At 47.3% G+C, this 23,308-nt stretch overlaps 1 protein-coding gene across 1 annotated transcript; it reads left to right on the top strand.

Annotated features, from left to right (window-relative positions):
• The first annotated feature begins 13,849 nt into the window (after positions 1 to 13,849).
• On the top strand, positions 13,850 to 22,493 carry LOC118509084 (protein lava lamp). Its single transcript, XM_036049220.1, has 7 exons — positions 13,850 to 13,990; positions 14,187 to 14,352; positions 14,471 to 15,301; positions 15,388 to 15,505; positions 15,596 to 21,562; positions 21,655 to 21,924; positions 22,009 to 22,493. Exons 2-7 carry the CDS (start codon positions 14,284 to 14,286, stop codon positions 22,077 to 22,079), a joined length of 7,326 nt encoding a protein of 2,441 aa, XP_035905113.1. The 5' UTR covers positions 13,850 to 13,990; positions 14,187 to 14,283; the 3' UTR covers positions 22,080 to 22,493.
• The last annotated feature ends 815 nt before the right edge of the window (positions 22,494 to 23,308 follow it).

Raw genomic sequence — 23,308 nt, 5'->3', positions numbered from 1 at the left:
CCCGGCCTCTGAATCGCAGCAGAATTGTGTAAGCAAATTATGCAGAAGTGAGAAGAGGAAAAAACAGACAGCGTAACTTTAAACACACATCACCGGTATCGGGAGGTATCGCCATGGTCACCTGGCACAGCAGCGGCCATCAATGGTAATTGTAATTAAGTCAGCTGAAAAGATAAAGCAATTACGCTACGCCCCCGGAAGGATATGGGTGGGTTAGTTTTGCTCGGACGGATGGCGAAGCAAAAGGAAACCAAAAACAAGCAGCAACAACAACAAAAAAACATATTTAAATACCAATCCTGGTGACAGGCAAGTTTTATTGGAAAAACGTGCATTCGTTAATTTGAATTGCACGGCGCTGCTAGACTAAACACAATTAAAAACCCCGCTGGAGGAACTTTTACAGAGGACGGCGAGCCTACGCCGAACCATCGGTAGTTCGGTTCGGCTGTGAGGACAGTGTGCCGGTAGTTTACCATGTTTTGCTATTACGTCTAGCAAATAATGAGCATTCAATAAACTTCCAGTCTTGATTAGTTCCGGTGAATGGAATATTTTAACGTCTGCATTGGACCGACACGAGCGACTTGCAAAGTCTTCTAAAGTCTAAAATAGAGCTGAAACCTTCGAACGGATATTCAATGTCTGGATGATCTGGAAGACTGCACCACTGTAATAAATGATACTTTGACAGCTTCAAGGTGGATCAGTAACATAAATTGAAGAAAACTATCTTTTGTGTTTTCAGGACATCTAGTTGCCAGAGGTAGTCAGTTCTCCCCTTGATTACTTCTCGCAAATAAAAGACATCAGTAAAATATGACATAAGAAAATGAAACTATCTATCTAAGTCCAGCAATTCCGGTGTATCTTACTTACTTTATGCTACTGATGATTTGTCCAATTCACTTGGATTAGAGATTTCGGGAAATTATTATTATCATTATTGTAAGATGCGATCGTTGAGAAGTCTCCTCTCTATTATAAACGTACCTCGATCCTCCTTATGGTGATAGTGTCAAAGGGAAAGCAGATGTATAAACAGTTAGTCGACCTATTCAGCCTGGTACACGCACTACGGATGCACAGCGAAAATAAGATTGAATTATTTTGTACAACAGTTTTTGGTTTCAACTCAACAACAATACGGAGGTTTCAACTCAACCGGATTGTTTGAGTTGAAAGTGATTTACAACAGAAAATAGTACTACTCTACACTTAACATGGAACGTTTACGGAAAAAACGATCTTTGCTGGATGCACGTGTACAGCTGTTGAACAAAGCGGTTGAGGAAGTGGCAACGAGAGACTATGACAGTGTGAGCGTAGCCGTGTGCTTGAAACGAGTCAACGACCTGTCCACGCAGTATGTGAAACTACTAGAAGCGATCGTGGACGTGTGCGTATCCAAAGAACATCGAAATGATATAGTGGCACATCAATTCGAATACGACGAGCTAATATGAAATTTGAGAACCACTTTATTAAAAATTGTTAATCGTTTTAAGGTAATGACCGAAGAAAAAAGCACGGAGTACAGTGGACGTGACGAACAAAATGGAGCAGACGCCATCAAGCTACTGGCAGAACAGTAGACTGAGCTGCTAAGGCTGCTTTCGTGTTCGTTTAATCCCCACGCTGAAGCGACATCCGTTGCAGATACGACCCCACGATTTGATCTGAACCTTCCTCGAATGAACTTACCCGAATTTTTGACGGTGATATATTAAAGTGGGTATCGTTTTATGATTTGTTCGAGAGTGCGATTCATCAAAACGTGTCACTGCACAATGCACGAAAGCTGTACTTTCTGAAAACTAATTTAAGCGGTGAAGCAGCTGCCTTGATATCGCATTTGAAAATCGAGGACGGGAATTATCAGCCAGCCTTGGAGAAGTTGAAACATAGGTATGATAAACCGCTAGAAGCAGCAGTGAAACATCCGGCAAGCACTAAAACATCAGCAAGTAGCTAACGATCGTTACATGCTGTTTCCGACGAAGTGATTCGAGCATTGGATGCTATGAAGCAAGAAGGACGAGATAGTTGGCTGATACATATACTCGCTGAGAAGCTAGATCTCAATACAAAGCAGCTATGGTGTCTCAAGCAAGCGGAAGAAGGTGAAGGTGTGATGAAGCTTGAAACATTTTTAAAATTCTTAGATGTTCAAAGCTCTGCGCTATTTATGACAACACAAGAAAAACCAACAGCAACAAGTGTAAGAACTGAACGATCAAGAGTATTAGCGATAGGCAGTAGCGAGAATTGCGGTAAGGTTTGTGGCATTTGTCAAGACGCACATACTGCTTCGAACAGAACCAAGTTCAAATCCATGACCATAGATGAACGAATATGTGCAGTTAAAATCAATGGGACTCTGCTTCAACTGTTTGCATAAAGGACGCAGAATACATCAGTGCAAGGCACCGAAAAACTGCCACGTATGGCATAAACGCCACCACACATTTTTGCACAAAATAGAGCAGCCACTGCATAGAACGATTGAGAGTCAAAACTGACTAGCTTTGGTGTTAATCCGAGTCGACCAAGCGAAGGAGTGATCGATTCGGGAAATCTCTCGCGCAGATTCCTGGCATTGTCAGAGTTGCTTGAATCAGGCGGCTAACCTTTTTTCCTGGATAACCAAGAGAAGTTTTTAGCCGGCGGACTCGCACTTCACTAACTCGGCGTGGACAACGGGAATGCCGTAGCTCGATCAGACGATTAACCTTTTTTCCTGGATAACCAGTAGAAAAGTCTAACCGTGGTTCTTGCTTGGCTTGATTTCGCCTAATTCTTCCGACGGAGTGGGAGACACCAAAGTGCGGGACCAACATCCGGAGGGAAGGCAAAGGTGAAACTTTCCCGACTATTTATGGAAACCCAAACAATGAAACACAAGATTCTTCGTTGAGGTTTGGATTACAAGTCGCTTTTATTCTCAAAAAATCCTGTCTTATATACTAAAACAATCCCGAAAGTTAGGTTGTTAGAATGAAAGGAAAAGTTTAAAAGAGATAGCACCTCTTTTTACCTGAAGTAACATAAACCTATAGCGTCGGGCGTATCCCGAACCTTGAAGCGACGTTTTCTTATCTGTTTATGGTTCTGGACCGTGAGATCAAGTGGGCGATCCTTTTTTATGGCTCTGGGTAATGTATCGCGCATCGTCCTATGCATATTTTGATAGGCTAAATCTATAGTGCAAGTGTGTATGTTTATTTTTTGCCTGTGCGTCGTTTACTCTATTCGCGGGTGATCTTTGCGTCACTGCACTACGGATAATACGATCGTACCTCGATCTTCGTATTGGTCCTTTTTTGTGAAACTAAATGCGCAGCGATAATGTATGTGTTGGGCTCTTTTCCCGTCTATGTTCTTTACTCTTGTATTTTATCACATGGCCTGAGTTTATTTAGGATTTCCTGATGTCTGGATAATTTCGAGCTGTTTTATGACATGTCCTGCCACGTTACCATTGTTTATCATAATTTCATTTTTCCTTTTGGTACGAGGCCTTTCTGTGAATTTAGGTTTTTCCTAAATTAATATTGCCGATGAGAATTTATCCTAAACGAAAGATATTTAGTAATTTAAAGTTGTTCATCTAACTCTTGCATGCCAGTCAGTTTCGCTCAATTTTATTTTGTCGCGTTCGCAACATTCCGGCCCTCGTAAAACTACAAGTTTTACCAAATAAACGCAACATATTACTGCCCGGATAAAATTCAAATCCTCCTTTTTAGTTAATTTTCCTAATATTTTAATCAATTGAATTGTTTCGCACTCTCATTATACGACACCTGATTGTAATTGCACGCATTCTGCCGTTGATGGTTCATCGATGCTTGCAGTCGGTTGAAGAAACCATTTACAGTTGTTTAGCCGGTGAGGATGCGTTGGTGCTCGTATGTTGTCACGGCGATAACGAAGGAAATGATAGTAGTGAGGCATAATTCACTGTTGGTTGCACATTGGACTACTCGTAGGGCTGCGCGTTGGGCGTTGAAATTCAGAAACGACTTTGATTAACACGATTTCAAGAATCTCTACAGGATAAGAGATGTTGTAGTTGCTCGTTGATTTCACACGTCGTCGTCTTAAAACACGATGGCTTCAGTTGGGCGATTTCTCAAGTGGCTACGATGTGAAGAATAGTCGTCATTTTGATGCTGGATTTTAAGATTTAGATATCGATAGTTGAAGATGCATTCGAATCAGCTAGTCGACCAAGATTATAGTTTAGACCGCAGTAAGGCGTTATGCGGAAACTATTGTAGACTTGGGTGTTGTTCAGCTCTGATTTAGTTGCACAGAAGAAGTGATTCTCTCATCACGTTGTACAGCAGGTTTTCATCTTCTGGAGATCTCAGCATCTTGACCTTGCTTTCCATCAGACTCGGCCCATATGACCAAACAGTAGTCTCTCGATAGTGTTAGCAAGACATACAGCATTTGTTCGACCTTGAACGTTTGATAGTTGAACATTAGCTAGCTTTCTTCGTAGATTATAGTTGTGACTTCGCACACCCTTTGAAGTTCCACTTTTTTGTTGAGATAGCCAATTTCGTATCTAAGCACTAGCCAACCGCATATTACCGCTTCGTAGTTCCCTTTGACGTTGACCGTTGTCATCTAATTGTTGATAGCAGTCCAACTGTTTCTGCCGGATGAAGAATGACGCTCTGAAGACTTCTCTGATGCAGGTTGAACTCAGTCGTTACTGATGAAATGCGTTGCTATTGTGCGGGTGCGTTGCAATTACAAGACTTTTGATATAGAGAGTCATAGTCGATTTTTTCTAACGTTTGAGCTAATCTCTTCTCTACTTATGTTTTAGAAAACTAATGTTTTTTTTCGCAATGTCCATTTGACGATCGTTTTCTACTTTGAATTTTTGAAAATTAAAATACTTGAACGCTTCATTTGGGTCGATTTGATTTGATAGATTTTCTTGTCTCCTTATATCATTTGTGGCATGCAAGAGGCTATTTTCTTTTGCGAATAGTTTGTTGGTTGCATGCAAATATGTAATCAATCCCCTTGGTGTATTACCAAGAACTTCAGCTGAAAAGAGAAATAACATGATTAATATAAAGGTCGATAAATTGTGGAACAATACCCTGAGGCCTTTGATTAAGCCAATTTGCTTTTTTCCTATAGGCTTAATCGTTTGTGTGCCTATAGGATTATTTTTAAATATATTAGATATATTTTTACAGGTGTAGATCCTTTTCGATCTTTTGTCATTTGTGCTTCCATAAAATCATTGGAGTTTGCGATACAGGTAGAAATCCTATTTCTTTTCTTTTTTGTAGTTGGTGCCTCAAGAACTGAATGTTCATTTATTAATTTGTAGCCCTTTTGACGAACCTCTCCGGATTTGTCTCTCTTTGACTGATGGCCATTGATATCTCTGAGAGCCGTTTTTTTCAGATTTTATTTTCCGTCGTTTTGCTGATTGTTTTAAGCTTGACTTCGCAATATCCGTAGATAGAGAAATTTGAACACCTTGTTTCAATCCAGACTTTTCTACTGAAAATTTGTTGGATATTGGTTTACAAAGACCTTCTTTCTCTTGTACTATCATGGAATATTCCTCTTCTTGGCTTTTGGTTGTTTTTCCGTAAATAAGCCAACCTAATCTTGTCCTCATTGCTATCGGTTCTGTGGGTTTACCATATTTATGTTTAAACCCCATCAATAAAGTGGGGGGTGAAGTGAATAATGATTGTTATTCAAGCCGATGAATGTTTTGAAATCCTGAAACAGGAAGATTAGCAAGGTGAGGATATTTTTTGCTTAGATCATCATAATCTAAAGATTGAACAGGTAATTTCAGATCTTTAACTGTTCTCACATTTTTCAGTTGAAAACCCTTTTTAGTTGGACCCTTGATTCTTAACTTCACGTTTTGGCTTTTAACGTGTTTAGTTTGTTCGCCTTGTGTCCATAGTAATTGGAGCGGTTTTACTTCCCCATTTAGGTTAAGTTGTCGTGCAACGTTTTCTTCTAATAGGGTCGAGGATGAACCTGGGTCTAAAAGCGCATAGGCTTTTATTTTGTGATTGCCGTTTATTAATTCAACTGGCAACACTTGGAATTGCGTTGATGATGTTGCTTCCAGTTCTTGATGATTGTTTACTCCTGCGATTTCAAAATTTTGAGGTACATGAAGCATTTTATGATGCCTATCGGTGCATCCATTTATCCCGCATATTTGCGCGGATCTATAATCATGTATTGTATGATTGTTAGATTTCAAGCAACCTAAACATAAACCTTATTTTGAGCAATTTTTATTCGCTCAGATGGCACCTCATTGACCAATGCATAACATTTGATCGTTTCATGTAGCTTATTGCATGTTAAGCATTTGCTAGCTTCTTTCGAATTCTGTTCGAAATCCTTTTCCCTTTTGATCGGCTGTTGAAAACCTTTGTATGGGATTTTTTGTTCGTGGAGATGAACGCCTTCACGTTGGGTATGTGCGGATATTGTTTTAAGCATGTTTGCCGCTTTAGCGAAAGGTCTCAGCCAATCGCATAGGTTTTCTAAAGTTTGAACCTTTAACGGTGATTCCGCTTCAACCATGTACCGGGCTCTTTTTTCATGAATTTGGTGCGGTAGCCTAGCAGTCAACTCCAACACCAGAGTGTGATCTTTCAAGTAGTCCGTTTCCCTCATTAAATTAACTATTTGAATGAGGTTTTCTAAAGCGTTCACCATTTCCGCGACGGTGTTTTTGGAATCTCCTCGGATTTTATACAGATTATTACGTAGCTCAAGATACACTAAATCTGTTCTCCCGAAGGTGTTCTTTAAGCGTGTCGTTATTTCTGGCACGTTTGAAGAATCCAACATTAGTTGTTGAACGCTTTTGAGGGCTGGTCCATATAAGGCCTGTTTAAGGCGGTTTAAATTCTCTAAATTAGAGAATCTTCCCTCCTCATTAGTATCATCAAATGTTTGTTTAAAATTTGGCCATTCTACAGGATCCCCTCCAAATCTCGGCAGCTGCATAAGCGATTGTCTTTTTAATAGTGTTTCTATGTGCGGCGATCCTTGTTTGTCGCCCGCAATAGTTGTTACTGCTTTCAAAAATTCTTGTAATTGCTCTTTCGATTGTTCTTGTTGACCAAGCAATAGTCTTGAAAACATAGCCTCTGTATCCTTACTAGCGGATTCCTTGGGCAATCTATTAAGTTCATATGCTATCTTTTGACATTTTATGCAAAGCCAACATTCTTCCGGCTTTGGTTTACGTGTTAGTTTGGCACATGTTAAATGAAACCACCTATCACATTCATTGCATGAAATCATGCTTTCTTCGGAAGTGTCTTCCGCCACGCACAATCGGCAACTGCCGGAAGTGTTCGTGGTAAATTTATAAGGCATTTCGGACGAATCTATGATTTCCTATGCCGAGCTATTAAATAAGAAAGTTTGACTTCACTAACTCTTCGTGGACAACGGGAATGCCGTAGCTCGATCAGACGATTAGCCTTTTTTCCTGGATAACCAGGAGAAGTATCTAACCGTGGTTCTTGCTTGGCTTGATTTCGCCTAATTCTTCCGACGGAGTGGGGAGGCACCAAAGTGCGTAACCAACATCCGGAGGGAAGGCAAAGGTGAAACTCTCCCGATTCTGTATGGATACCCAAACAATGAAACACAAGCTTCTTCGTTGAGGTCTGGATTACAAGTCGATTTTATTCTCAAAAAATCCTGTCTTATATACTAAAATTCTCTGGGAAAAGAACATGAAATAGCATTACATCGATCTCCTTTATCCTAACTCGGTATGCCGATGCGTTTGACCCCTGCCTGGCGTCGGCTAGTGTAGGAGGTCTGTTAGTTTTGTTGTAGATGTCTGGCAATTGTGGTTAACGTTACCCTATCGTTTTATGACCATGGGTAATGCATCGTGCATCTGTGGTTCAAGTGCGTATGCCTATTTTCCTATTGCCTATTGCCTGCGCGTCGTTTAATCTATTCGTCAAGTTGGTCTTTCCTTTACTGCCCTACGACCGTGCCTTGATCTTCGCGCACGTCCTTTTTTCGTGAAACTAATCGCGCAACGATAATGTATGCGTTGGGTTCTAGCGTTAACCTGTTTCGGCCCATGTTCTTCACTTTCGTATTTTATTACATGGTCTGAGTTTATTTATGATTTCCACATGTTGGGATTTGTCCCTTTTTCGAGATATTTCCAATAACGCATCATACTCTTGTTTTCTCATGGTGAGAGGTCGCTCTGTTAGTTTAGGTTTTTCCTAAATTAATATTTGCCGATGAGAATTTATCCTAAACGAAAGATATTTAGTTATTTAAAGTTTTTCATCTAACTCTTGCATGTGTTGAAAGTACAACCACTGTGCCATCTGTCAAACGAATTTACCGTTGCACGAACTTTGTTTTTCGCGTTTGACGTTTAAAAGCGACGCTATGGAAAACGCGCCTTTTTTTTTTCTGTATATTCTGAACTCTGCGACACGACTAACATCTCAGCTATCGAATGTGCTAATAAAGTTTCTTTTGTGTTGTAAACGTAAAACATATTTGGCCACCTCTTTAGTTTTCCACCCTCGCCAACAGGTTATGGGCCCAGTGCATCGTGGACAACATAAAGTTTTGCGGTTTACTGTAGCAGGAAAGTGACTTTTGGTGAATTAGCATCCTGGTGTTATCCGTAGTGTGTGTGTTTGGAAAGAATACGCGATGGCGGAAACACATGTTTCGATTGAGAAGCTGAGTGACCAGAACTACACGGTTTGGAAGTTTAAGATGCGGCTCCTTTTGTCACGTGATAAAGTACTGCACGTTGTGACGGAGGAGCAGCCGGAGGCCCCTGATGCCAAATGGCTAGCCGACGATGAGAAGGCGAGGGCCCTGATCGGCTTGGCATTGGATGACAGCCAGCTTATTCATGTCATGCAGACGAATACGGCGAAAGAGATGTGGGACGCTCTGAAAGGCTATCAAGAGCGGTCATCCCTTTCGAGCAAGATTCATGTAATGCGCCAAATGTTTGCCACCAAGATGCCGGAAAGTGGAAACATGGCTGAGCACCTGAAAGAACTTACTTCGTTACGTCTCCGACTGATAGCCCTTGGTGAGGAAATGAAGGAGCTCTCCTTCGTTGCCCTGATGCTGTCCAGTCTACCGAAATCTTACGACGGTCTGATAACAGCATTGGAGAGTAGGCCGGATGCTGACCTAACAGTAGATTTTGTTAAAGGGAAGTTGCTGGACGAAGGGCGTCGGCGTGCGAATGGCGTAGATGAAGAAAAGGCTCTGTACTCTGGGAAATATGGTGCTAGCAATAAACCCAGTGGAAAGAAAAAGAAGAAGATGCAGTGCCACTACTGCAGGCAGGACGGGCATTTCCGAAGAGACTGTAAAAAGTTGGCTGCGGACAAAAAGGAGAGAGGAGTTCGTGAATCAGCGAACGTCACTGTGGAAGAAAAACAACACAATAGTATGGGTCTGTGTTTGTTCCTTGGGAAGGCACAAACTAAAGGACTATGGTGCTTTGATTCGGGTGCGACTTCCCATATGACGAACGATACATCTATTTTACACCACATTGACAAATCGAAGCGGTCTACTATCTCCTTGGCCAATGGACGAGTCATCAAGTCGGCGGGTGTCGGAAGCAGTAGTTTGGTGTCGGTGAATGGAAATGGTGCTCGAATGAACGTTTCGCTAGACAACGTTTGCCACGTGCCTTCGCTCACAACAAACCTTCTATCGGTTAGCAAAATTGCCGATTTAGGTTTTGAAGTTGTGTTTGACATGGCTGGCTGCCGGGTTAGAAAAGGTGAAAAGGTGGTATTAGTTGGCGAACGACAAGGCGGTCTGTATCACTTGAAGCGTTATTCGGAGCATGCAATGCTCGTCGAGCATACTTGTGGAGTTTCCTGTCTACACCTGTGGCATCGTCGATTTGGGCACCGTGACACGGAAGCAGTAATGAAGATTGTGAAAAACAACATGGGAAGCGGTTTGAAAATTGACCGGTGTAACGCAAAGTCCGTATGCGGACCGTGCTGCGAGGGCAAAATGAGCCGTGAATCCTTCCCTAAGGTTTCATCTTCGAGGGCTTCTGCTGTTGGCGAACTGGTGCACACGGACCTGGGAGGCCCAATGGAAATACCCACAGTGCGCGGCAGTCGGTTCTACATGATCATGGTAGATGACTACAGTCGTTATACGGTTATCTATCTGATGCAGAACAAGTACGATGCTGAGGATCGAATTAGAGAATACTGTGCTCTGGTAAAAACACAGTTTGGTAACTTCCCTAAGGTCATTCGGTCAGATGGTGGTGGCGAGTATGGAAGTAATTCTTTGCGAAAATTCTTTGTAGATCACGGCATGGTACATCAACAAACGGCACCGTATTCGCCGCAGCAGAACGGAGTGGCCGAGCGCAAAAACAGGTACCTGGTTGAGATGATGCGCTGCATGCTGGCAGATTCGGGCTTAGATAAGGTGTTCTGGGGTGAAGCGATTTCGACTGCCTGCTACCTGCAAAATCGCTTGCCATCATCCTCAGTGGCATTAACACCTTTTGAGCTGTGGTACCGAAAGAAGCCCTCGTACGAACATCTTCGTGTATTTGGATCGGAGGCTTTTGTGCACGTTCCAAAAGAAAAACGCAGAAAGCTTGACAAAAGAGCCGACAAATTGGTGTTCGTTGGTTATGAGGATGGTCAGAAGGCTTACCGTTTTGTGAACCTGCTAACGAAAAGAATCACCATTAGCAGAGATGCCAAGTTTTCGGAACAGTGCGAGAAACAGAACGTGCCAAAGCCGAAGCTGACACCGTCAGGAGGAGTAGTGGAATTTCCACTTGTCTCAACTCCACCTCCTCAATCGGAGGAACCGATCGTCATCGAAGAAAGCGTGAACTTAGATGCATCGCAGTACGAAAGTGCGACCGAAGACGATCCGACGAATGAACCTTCGTTTCATGCATTCCCTTTGGATGAGGTTGTACGTAAATCGACTAGAGCGACCAAGGGAATTGCACCGATTCGTTTGATAGAGGAAGCGTATACGGCAAGAAAAGCGGAAATAGCGGTGGAACCCAAAAATCTCAATGAAGCTCTGGCCTGTGATGCTCATGCCGAATGGAGATCGGCAATGGAAAGTGAGCTGAAATCACACAATGAAAATGGGACTTGGGATGCCTTAGTGGAGCTGCCTGCAGGACGGAAAGTGGTAGGTTGCCGCTGGGTCTTCAAATTGAAGCGGAACGCAGCTGGAGAAATAACCAAACATAAGGCCCGTCTGGTAGCTCAAGGCTATACTCAGCAGTTCGGCGAGGACTATGACCAGGTCTTTGCTCCCGTTACCAGCTATACGACTCTTCGAATGTTGCTTGCCCTGGCTTCCAAATTGAAAATGACACTTCGTCATTTTGATATCAAAACTGCCTATTTGTACGGTGATCTAGACCAAGAGTTGTACATGCGACAACCACCAGGCTATGCAGAGAAGGGAAAAGAACATTTGGTGTGCCGTCTAAAGAAAAGCATCTATGGACTGAAGCAGTCTGCACGATGCTGGAACCTAAAACTGCATAGTGTCCTAGTGAAGATGAATTTCCAGCAAAGTGATGCGGATAAGTGTTTGTACACAAAAGTCGTTAAAGGGAAGAAAGTTTACATCCTAGTATACGTAGACGACTTAATGGTAGGGTGTGTAGATGAAACTATTATCGACACTGTATACCAAACCTTAAGTGACCTTTTTGAAATGACTGATCTCGGAAAAGTGAGTTATTTCTTGGGACTCGAAATCAAACAGAAAAATGGTGATTATAGTGTTAGCCTCGAAAACTATATTGAAAAACTAATCCATAAGTTTGGTTTGAGTGATGCAAAAGTTGCAAAAACGCCTATGGACGAAGGGTTTTTGAAAGTACAGGACAAGAGCGCAACTTTGGATGATCAAACTCAGTATAGAAGTCTTGTTGGTGGTCTGTTGTATATATCGGTGTGTGCGCGACCCGATATTGCGGTTAGTACGGGCATACTCGGTCGAAAAGTGAGTGCGCCTACTGAAGCATACTGGGTGGCAGCCAAACGCGTCGTTCGGTACTTAAAGGCAACTAAGCATTGGCGGTTGATGTATGACGGACGTGGTGATGGCTTGATCGGATATTCAGATGCCGACTGGGCCGGCGATGCCAACACGCGGAAGTCAACAACAGGATACGTGTTCTGCTACGCAGGAGGAGCGGTGTCTTGGGCCAGCCGTAAGCAGACGAGTGTCACGTTATCCTCCATGGAATCGGAGTACGTTGCTCTGAGTGAGGCTACACAAGAATCGATCTGGCTTCGTCGGTTGTTGAACGACATGGGCGAGCACGTGAAGGGACCGATAACAATTATGGAAGACAACCAGAGTTGTATTCAATTTGTTAACTCCGATCGGACCAATCGTCGCTCGAAGCATATTGAGACGAAGGAGCATTTCGTCAAGCAGCAGTGTGCGTCAGGACTTCTGACGCTTGAATACTGTCCCACGGCAGATATGTTAGCTGACGTTCTCACTAAACCCCTGGGAACCATAAAGCAACGAAGGTTTTCAGGAATGCTGGGACTGTCGACGAATGATGGCACAATTAGTTGAGGAGGAGTGTTGAAAGTACAACCACTGTGCCATCTGTCAAACGAATTTACCGTTGCACGAACTTTGTTTTTCGCGTTTGACGTTTAAAAGCGACGCTATGGAAAACGCGCCTTTTTTTTTTTCCTGTATATTCTGAACTCTGCGACACGACTAACATCTCAGCTATCGAATGTGCTAATAAAGTTTCTTTTGTGTTGTAAACGTAAAACATATTTGGCCACCTCTTTAGTTTTCCACCCTCGCCAACAGCATGCCTGTCAGTTTAGCTCAATTTTTATTTTGTCGCGTTCGCAACAAGGACATTTGCAGGCAATTCAAAATCGCAAAGCGGGTCTTGAACCTGATAAGTTGAAGTAGATTTTTGGGATAAACAGTACATTTTCGATTAGCGAAAGAGACAGTGTGTGTGAGAGAGAGAGAACGATAGAGAGTAAGCACCAGTTTGGCTTTGCAAAATTAAAAATTTAACATTTAACATTCTACAACAATCTCAGAAACCGTTTCTTATGCACATAGACCATGGCCTAATCGGTTTTCGCCGCACGATTTGACAGCTGTCATGTTTTGACCGTCGTTCAAATTGTGTTCACACTCAAAGCTGTGCTTTTCCAGCAGCATACCAAACACGCATTTCCCAAGATCATACAGTCATTTGAATGTTGAAAAAAGAGTGTTTTTTAATAATTTTCCTAGCCACTCACGGTGAGCACCATTGCCCGAACGGGCAACATTCCAGCGGACAATACAAATGTACATGCGGCGAAAAGCACATGTCAGCTTTGTGCCCGTACCCGGGCGAAAAGATGAATCGCTTCGACGCAAGGTGTATGTATTTAGAAGGTGGATTTTTATCGATTTGACAGGGCGACATTTTAGTCGAGTTATGTCAGAGTTTGTTTACAAAAACATATGGTATGGGCAACAAACATGAACAAACAGCCTCGATTCTCAATCCCTTGAGCATATTCGCTAATTTATGGGTCATCTTCGCTTATCAAATGTTGTACCACAGAAGATTGACGATATTTGGTTGCATTTTTCGTCAAAAAATCGCAAGCGATACCACCACCGGCGCCTCCTCCGACGCTGCCATCACTCTTCTCAATACCCTTCCCCTCGATCACCACGGAACTGTTATGTCAGGTCGAGAAATGTCAATTTGCTCTAAACAACTCTACCTTCTATATCCATATACCTTGCTTCGACGATCGACAGGGCCCGAACTGACACTGTCAAAACATAAAACATTTGATGATGTGTACTGCAAGACGACGAAAACGTATTCCTGAGTTAGATCGTGTTATTTTCTGTCTTAAAGTTATAAACTAGCTAGCTTTAAAAGGTAAGAGGAAAAAATCCATTCGATACGGCAGGGCCGGATCGTTGCCGAGTGTTTGTTTCGGGTAAAATTACCCACACACAGACGCACACACTCTCTCTTTATGGCGACCTTCATGGCATTAGCCTGAATTGCACAGCCGCGCTGATGTGTTGGAAACAAATAACAAATAATATTCTTTGTCTGCTCCCACCCACAGACTCCTTCCTCAGGAAACAACCGCCTTTGTTTACCCTTTTTGTTTACTTTTTGGGTTTGTTTCGAAACGTAACTCCGACTCCCCAGTCCCCGTAACTATGGCTGGACACAGCAATCAAGATGATCCCGACCTAGCAAATCTTCAATCAAGCTTCGACGAGCAGCAGGTACGTGTGTTTCGATTCACTCTCACTCTCTCTTTCTCTCTCTCTCTTCGTCACGCCTTGTCCAACATCTGGTAACGTTATTAACCACCCCTATTTATCCCCCAACCCCTCGAAACAGGCTAAAATAAGTGCGCTGCGTGAAATCATTCGCCAGACGGAGGTAGTGAACGATATGAAGCATGCGACGGCACAGGAGAAAGTGAAAAACATCGCCCAGCGGCTAACACACTTCAAGACGAAGGTTACCACCGCCCGGCTAAACCGTGCGGGCAGCAACAGTGCCTCGACCCAGTCGCTGGCCCCCATCGACCAGGGCGTCGCGCTGAAAGGTGCGGTGGCGGCCGGCGACGGGCGACCGGATCCGCGCGGTCCACTATACCCACGCGGCCGCTCCGAATCGTCCGGGATGGAAAAATGTTCCCTGCTCCGGCAGCAGATCGAACAGAACCGGCTGAAGATGGCGGAGCGGGAATCATGTCAGCGGGAGATTGAGGAGCGGGTGAACGAAATCAAGCACAAGCTTGAAGCGACCCAGCAAACGCTGGGAAGGTCCGGCGGCGAGCTGGACCGGTCGAGCACCACGTGCCTGCCGGAGCTGGTGCCACCGTACGAGCTGTCCGAGAGCTTGCGGCGCTCGGTCAGCCACTCGTTTCTGGACCCTGGTCCGGCGCACGAGTCGTGGTCGACACCGGTCCAGCCGGTGCGCGACAGCAACGAACAGTTTAATGAGGAGCTAACGATATTCGAGGACAGTGTACGGCAGGCATGGACGAAGCGCAACAGCGACGAAATGCTCGAACGGCACATAGCGACGCTGGAGGACGATTTGCACGCCAAGGAGCGCATTATTGACGAGCAGCTGCGTGCCCTATCGCTGCTGGTGAATGGACTGCTCGAGGATGACAGTAAAACCGATCTCGAGTTGGTAAAGGAGTTACACAACTTGCAGGTAGGGTTGTGCAAACAACCGAGCACGAACAAAATGTGTGCCAAGGGGGATGTAACTGTTTTCGTTGAATATTTTCTCCCGCGCAGATGAAACTACTTCAGCAAAGCTACAGCATTTCTAACGAGGAAGCACTGGCCCGACTACTAGAATTGTACGGGTACGATCCACTAGAGAAAGCCATTGAGCGAAAATACACCCGTCCAGGTATATTTCTAAAACGACCCTTTCGTTTTCTAAAGCCCCTGTCGTTTTCGTTGTCGAATAATTCTGATATATATATATTTTTTTTTGTAGATCCTGCCCCACCAGCACGGTTCGAGCTGCAGGCCGAAACGGACGAGGCAAAGGCAGCGCAACGCGATGCAGCGGAAAAAATCATCTCGCTCGAGCAAACGCTCACCTCGCAAGATTTAGAAATGGAGCGCATGAACCAGCAAATGGCGGAACTGCGCCAATCGCTGGAGGAAAAAACGATCGAGCTGAACGTGATGACGGCGAACGTTTCGGTGCTGCAGGAGAAGCTTAAAACGAGCGGACCCAAACCCTTGTTTCCCCGGTCAGCCGACGAGGAGCTCGAAACGGAAACGATCAAGCTCAAGCAGCAGCTGGACGAGTCGAACAAAAACATGATAAAGTGCAAGCTAAAGATTAAGCAGCTACAGAAACAGGTAGACACACTGAAGCAAACCTCCAACGTGCACGAAGAGCTTGCGAAGCTGACCGAAGAAAATACCGTCCTAGCGCAGCGGCTTGCGGAGGTAGAGGATCGGCAGATCGGCGAGGGTACGTACGACCGTACCAGCGCCGCCACCACCACCACCAAGCAGACCGGTCCGGAGCTGCAGAAGCGTATCGAAATGTTGGAACTGACCTGTCAGCATCAGGCCACCGCTATGCAGCTGCTCGAGGAGCAAAAGAACGATCTGAACGAGGATCTGAACCGTACCAGGCATCAGCTGGAATCGCTTGCCGACCACCATGGCCCGGTGGCGAACGTAACGGAAGGTGACGGTAACGGGGACAGTGGACGGATCGCCAGCCAAATGTTGTCGATCGAGCTGGAGGAAAAGCTGGAAAAATGTATCGCTGACAAGAGCGAGCTGACCAAGGTACTGCACAGCTGGGAGGCGGAAAAGGCGGAGCTGCACCAGAAGCTGAACCAGTACGCTGCGGAAAATGCGGAACTGTTGGGCCGGATCGATAAGCTTAGCCTCGAGAAGGTGAGCTCGGCTGAATCGATTGAAATATTGGAAAATTTAACGCAACGCGAAAAGCAAGAGATGGAAAATTCGGAAAAACGTGTAAAGGCGGAGGAAAGTGGTGGTGGTGGTGGTGGTGGTGGTGGTAATAGTGAAGAAGCATCGGAGACTACCGACGACATTGTGCAGAGTGTGCTCGGTGGTAAGGAAGACCTGAACGAAAGCTTGCTGAAGCTGATGGAGGAAAGCAAGGAGCTGATGGACAAGGTGGAACTGTTCACGGACGAGCGGCGCGAAGTGTTGGAGAAGCTGGACGCGATTTCGATCGAAAATCAGGCATACCTGAGCGAGCTCGACAAGCTGAAGGAGGCGAACGAGCAGCTGCGTACGTACAGTGGGGAGCTGGCAACGGCCAAGTCCGATCTGGAGGATAAGCTGCGTATTATGAACGAAGAGAAAGAAACCATCCGCCAGGAGCTGGACACGGTGAAGGTGCGCCGGACGGAAGGTGACGAGTGTGGCAGTGCTGCCAGCCTGCCGATCGCAGACGTACCGTTCGATAAGGAAATCTACCAACAGACACTGCTGGCAGTGGAAACAGACATTGCCAACTACAACAAAAACAAGGACAAGCAGAAAAAGATGCAACTGGCCAAAAAGCTTACAGTGAGCGCGAAAAGTGTGGTAACGATGAGCAGACAGTTGTTGGACGGGTACAACCGGTATGTGGAGGAGCGTACGGACGATAGGGACCGAAGCGACCTTAGTACGCTGGAAGCGAAGCTCCAGGAAACGGTGAAATGTCTTGAAAGTAAAGCCTCCGAGACGGAACTGCTGCAGCAAGAGATTGCTCTGCTAAAGCACGAGCTGGAGGTGGCGTGCGAGAAGAGTTCGGACGATGAGCCGGAACTGCTCAAGGTTGAGCTGAACAGCAAGAACGATGAGATACTGCAGCTGAAGAAGGATATTGATGCGCTGGTCGATGCAAAAACTGCCGAGCTGTTGCTGCTACAGCGCCGCCTGCAGGAGGCCCATCAGGAGAACCTGCGGTTGAAAGTCGTATTCGTTCAAGAGTTCGAGCAGCTAGAGATGGAAAAGAGAAGCGTTCTCAACGATGCGGAAAACATGAGCGAAGATAGGGACGAGGCGCTCGGCACGATCGGCACACTGAATGCGAAGATCATGGAACTGAACCGAACGGTGGAACAGCACCAGACGGAGGTGGGTGACCTACGCACGCAGAAGGAACAGGTGGAGCAAAAGAACGAAGAGCTGCTGGAAAAGTTGAAGAAGTTTGCCGCGAATTTGAAAAGGAAAAACGTCCAGTGCGCAGAGCTGGAACGGACTGTGGAAGGGTTAAAGGAATCGAACAGAAAAATGCAACAGGATCTAGAAACTCGGTTAGCGGAGCTCGACTCCACTCCTCCTGCCAGCGAGGAGAGCCGGCTGCGGGAAGAAAATGAGCAAATGACCCAAAAATTGTACCATCTCAACAATGAGCTACACCGTTTGCTGGAGCAAAAGTATCACATGGAATCGGAAGGCGACAGCAATCGCGAGGAGTTGCAAAGGTGTCACGAGCAGCTCGCCGCGGTAAGGGCAGAGCTGCAGTGCCAAGTCGACGCCCTGCAGTCGGTCGAGTCGGAGCTGCAAACGTGCAGGGACGAGATGCAGACGCTGCGTGCGGATGTTGCTAGCAAGAATGGCAAGATAGAAAAGTGCAAAGCAATCATAAAGGAAAAGATTAAGGAAGCGCAGCGCCTGCAGGAACGGGAACGGCGGGCCGCCTACCTGGAGGACGAGCTACGGATGACCCAGAGCAAGCTGGAAGACTTCCACAACCAAACGTTGCTGTTGGGCCGGTTGAAGAGTGAAAAGGAGGAGCTTAATGCAACCGTGCGGGCGGAACACGAACAGCGCAAGGTGCTGGAGGAACAGTTGGCGATAGCGAAAGACCGTGACGCGGCGGTAGGGGAGCAGCTGAAGCATGCCGAGCAATGGGTACGGCGGTACTGTGAGAGGTGGCGTAAGCTGCAGGACCAAACCATCTCACGAAAGAGGGTAGAAGAAGAACTGTCGACCGACCCACCGACCTCGCACGTGTTCGGTTGGCTGACGTCACTAGCGGAAACGGATCAGTATATTGTTCAGCTGCTTATACGTCAGATGGAAACGGTCAATACGCTCGAGAGTTGTCTGCAGAACGCGGAACAGCACAACACGTCTGCGGACAGTAAAGTGGAGCATCTTCAGCATCAGCTCGAAACAATCACTACCGAGCTTAGCAAGTATTCGGAGCTTTGTGCGCAAAAGGACATCCAAATTGAGGAGCTAAAACAGGTGCTGGACACAAGTCAGAAGGACCTGCAGAAGATAGCGGCTGAAAACGAGCAGCGTTTGCAATCGCAGCGGACGGAGCTAACCGATGCCTTGGCGGAAATCGAGCGTCTTAAGGTGGAGCTTGACGATGGTCGTGGAATGGTCGAAATTCTCCTACAGACAGCGTCGGAAAGGGAACACACAATCGAGACGCTCCAGCAACAGCTTTCCATGCTGCAGGACCAACTGCAGCAGGCGATGTCGAGCCAGGAGCTACTGCAAGGTACGCAGAAGTCAGAGCTGACAGAACTTCGCAGCCTGGTTGAAAAGGCAAACCAAGAACGGTCCACAATAGAGCAGCGTTTAAGTGAAGCAGACCAAGCCAACTCCGAATTGCGCGAACAGATTGCCACCTCCAAAGCCGATGCGATTGCGCTGAGTCGTGAGCTTGCTGCGGAGAAGCAGAATATTGCCAACCTCACCACATCAAATCAAACGCTTCAGTCGGATATCGTGGCGCTGCAGGAATCGTTGTCTACGGTGGGCGAAGGCAAACGAAGGCTTGAAGTACAGTTGGCGGACTACGAAGCCGTACGGGTAGAGTTGATGCAGGAAAAGCAACAGAAGGAACAGTTGAACGAGCTGCTAAAGCAGCGTGATCAGGAAGTTCAGCAACTGCGCGAACTTCAGGACGACGCCGGCAAACAGCGGTCGATGGAGCTGGACCAGTTGCGGCAACAGTTGCAGGAGGCAGAGCAGGTGCGAGCTGGCTGGGAGACATCGCTGAATCAGTACCGTACCCAGAACGAGGAGCAAACGCACGAACTTGCGACCGTTCGCGACAAGCTGGCCACACTCGAGCGGCAAGTGCAGGAAGATCAGACCAACATCTCCATCCTCACGTCACTGAACGGTGCGCTGAACGAGGATTTAGATCTGTTGCAGCAGCAAACCGGCGAAACCGAGCAACGCTACCGATCGCTGTTGGACGAGCTGAGCCAGACCAAGCGCGCGTTGGAAGCGGCGGAACTCCAGCAACGAACCTTGCAACAGCAAACGGCCGATGCGGACCAGCGGTACCGCACGCTGCAGGACGAGTACGAGCAGCAGAAGTTGGCGCTAGAGTCGGCTGAAATGAGTGCACTGCGGGAAAGCACCGAAAAGCAGCAACTCGTCGGTACGCTGCAAACCAACCAGCAAGAACGCGACAAACTCCAGCAAGACTGCGAACAGTTGCAGCGCCAACTTGCCGAAACAAGGTCGGCTGCGTCGGTGACGGAGCCGGCGACAGTGGCGCTGGTGGTGACGGAGCAATCCGACCCGAAACCTAAACCGGACTACGATCTGGGCATGTGGGACGATGCGGATGCGGGCTGGGGTACGGCTGAAACGGCACGGCTGGAGGAGCTGGTTCGCGAAAAGGACGAACTGATCCAGCAGCTTGGTGCGGAGAAGGAGATGATGCAGCAGGAAATTACCGACCTGAAGGTGAAGTCGGGCAAGCTGCTGCGCAAGGTGAAGGAGTGCAGGGTGAAGCTGGACGCGGCACAGCGCTCCGAGCCGGACGGTTCGGGGCCGGTGCAGGACACACTCGAGCCGAGGGTGCGAGAGCTCGAGCGTGAGAAGGCGGCACTGGAGCAGAAGCTCGACATGCTCGAGTCGGCGTGCGAAAAGCTCACGGAGGTGAAGGAGTTCCAGCACAGACAGATCGATCTGTTGCGCGAATCGGCCACCGCTTCCAGCGAGACGGATGAGCTGCGGCTGAAGGTGCAGCAGGTGACGGCCACCTTGCAGACGCGCGAGTCCGAGATCGAACATCTGAAGGCACGGCTCGAGCAAGTTACGGGCGAGGCGGAGCGTGTGGAGGTACTGCGGGCAGAGTTGAGCGAAGTGCAGCGCCACAATGCGCAACTACAATCGACCGACGGTGCTGCGAGGGATGCCGGAGTTCCGGCCAATTCGCTGGAACTTCAGCTAGCGGATCTAGAGCACCGGAATCGGTTGCTCGAGGAAGAACGGTCTGAGCTGAACCGGGAGCTCGACATACTAAACCAGCAGATTCTGCACGACCTGCAGTTTGAGGATCGCTTAAACAAGGCACTGCTCGAGCTGGATGCAAAGGGTGTGGAGATACAGATGTTACGTTCGACACTGGAGCAACTGCAGCAAGCAACACGTCCGGTGGAAGGAGCCCACGCTGAGGCGTCCCACGAAGGCTCTCCCGATCAGATCGCTTCACTGCAGGCACGCATCCGGGAGCTGGAACAGGAACGCGACGAACTGTTGCAACGGGTGTCGGCGGGTGTGGGTGAAGGTAGTGCCTCCCTCACCACGCAGCCTCCGCCACCACTTGCCCGCGTAGATGATGCCACCGTGCAGGAGGTGCTCGAACGGCAGGAGCTGGAAATTGTGACGCTCAAGGAGCAGCTCGCGTTGCGCAGCGCGGAGTACGCACGGCTGGCGGCACGTGTCGATCCAACGAAGCTGTTCGCATCGGGGCTGAGCGGCAGCGAGACCATTCCAAAGCCGGAACAACCACCGGCCGGCGATCGGGTGCCGCAGGCCGAACTGGAGCTCGCCCTGTACATGATCTACCAGCGGGATATGCGGTGCGACGAGCTGGAGCTGGAGCTGCGCAACTTGCTGCAGGAGCGCGACACACTGCAGCTACGGCTGTCGAACGCGTTGCGGATGCACGAGGAGTTTAAGATGCGTTTCGCTAGTTCCACTCCCGGAGAACACGGTAAGCATGAACTTCGACCTCGAAAAAAAAAGTTGTGAGTTTGGGCCTTGAAATTCACCGCCACCATGTTTGGTTTTCTCACTCACTCGCAGAGTATGGCACCTCGGGAGAGTGTTCGATCGATGCGTCACCCGACCGTTCGCTCACCGGCGTACCGGCAGACGAGCGGCCCGTTTCGAGCCTGTCCGGCCCACAGGATCTTACCTCCAAGCTGTCCGAACTGCAATCGATCAGCTACTCGAAGGAAAAGCGTTGGCAGGAGGAGCGTGAGGAGCGCAACCGGCAGCTAACGCTGATACAGCGCGATCTCGCCAATATGCCGGTGGAGGCGGCCGCCAAAATAGCCGGTACAGACGTGATGGGTAAGGCGAGCCGGGTACTACTTGGTGTACGGCAGCCTCTCACCGACTACTATTGCTTTGTTTTGTTTTGTTTTTTTTTTGCAGCCGACACGGAAGCAGCGACGCAGCAGAGCGCCTCAACTGTGCTGCTAAACTGGATACTGGGAAAGAAGTAGTCGACACCGACCCATCCTATCACACTACCGTGTCTGTAATGTAAAGTTGTTTTACTTGTATTATTATATTTTGTTTGTTTTTGTTTTTTGCTCCCCAAACCTATATTATAATAGCATCGCAGTCACACTGCCGTCGGCTCGGATATGCAGCAGCCAGATTAGGTTACAGCACCTGGCACGTTTCCTTCCATGTTTGACGGGGCACCGGTTCGGAAGCCCCCGTGTCCGTGGAGTGTGTTCTCGCGATAGGTTTTGCTATGTTACGAGTGGTGAAATATGTTTGTAAGTATAGATGTGTGTGTGAGTGCCATATTACACACTCACAGCGCTAGTAAAATATTGAAAACACAAAAAGGCGATGTATAATAAACTACTGTTTTTTGGCGAAGTTGTTGCAATACGGATCGAAACCAACCTTCTGTTTCTTCTTCTTCCTCTTCTTGGCCTGCTTAGGGTAGGTCTACAATTGATCAATTACAATCTACAGTTACACAAAATGACTTGGCCAGGTCGCCAATCCTTTCTCCAGCAAAACACGGTCCTCCAACCAAGACTGCATTCGATCTCCGACGGGCTAGACTCCACCCTAGGCTACCGAGACCTCACTGGACAACCCGAAAGGTAGTTAGTTGGCAGACCCGAAACTGGCATTTGTCTAACACTCCTTACCCGTAGAAGACTACCGGGCTTGCTGGAAGAGCAGAATTGCGTGGGTTAACTTCGAATTTCTCTTCTTGCGTTACGTTAAGGTAGTAGCGACTCCTCTACCATCTCGAGATCGTCACGACCCTGCTGGTAACCCTGCTTCCGAGTTGGGCCCCATCCGGTTAGCTTCGTTGCCTTTGATCCTGAAACTAACCCCTATCCACCATGCAGTTGCAGTCGGATGTACGCCTCTCTTGTAGGTTGATCGTTGATCGATTTTCTTGGTCGGTAGCCAGCTTCGAGTATTCAGGACAAGGTATCTAGCAAGCTTACGGAACCTGCCTATTAGTGATGGGCGGATCGACCTGAACCTACCTAATCGGGGACCCATCCGTAAGCGATCCGGAGCGGATCGGGTCGTATTTCCAGTGCCAACGAGTTCGGCTTCCGTAGGTGCAGCAAAACGCATATACGAGTTCGACCTCCGTTTTTGGGTTCCGGTCGACCCGTCAGTTCGACGAGTTTTGGGAACTATGGGAACCTGAACTCCTTCCATGGGTCTATGGGAACCTGAACTCGCCCCG

This window comes from Anopheles stephensi, chromosome X (assembly GCF_013141755.1).
Source record: "Anopheles stephensi strain Indian chromosome X, UCI_ANSTEP_V1.0, whole genome shotgun sequence".
Classification (NCBI taxonomy): Eukaryota; Metazoa; Arthropoda; class Insecta; order Diptera; family Culicidae; genus Anopheles; species Anopheles stephensi.
The sequence above is the reverse complement of the archived record's forward strand: the minus strand, read 5'-3'. Positions and strand labels throughout refer to the sequence as shown.

Coding starts and splice junctions, on each gene's coding strand:
- LOC118509084 (XM_036049220.1), top strand. CDS start 14,284: ATGGCTGGACACAGCAATCAAGATGATCCCGACCTAGCAAATCTTCAA. Junction 14,353..14,470: donor CAAGCTTCGACGAGCAGCAG/GTACGTGTGTTT, acceptor CCCTCGAAACAG/GCTAAAATAAGTGCGCTGCG. Junction 15,302..15,387: donor AGGAGTTACACAACTTGCAG/GTAGGGTTGTGC, acceptor TCTCCCGCGCAG/ATGAAACTACTTCAGCAAAG.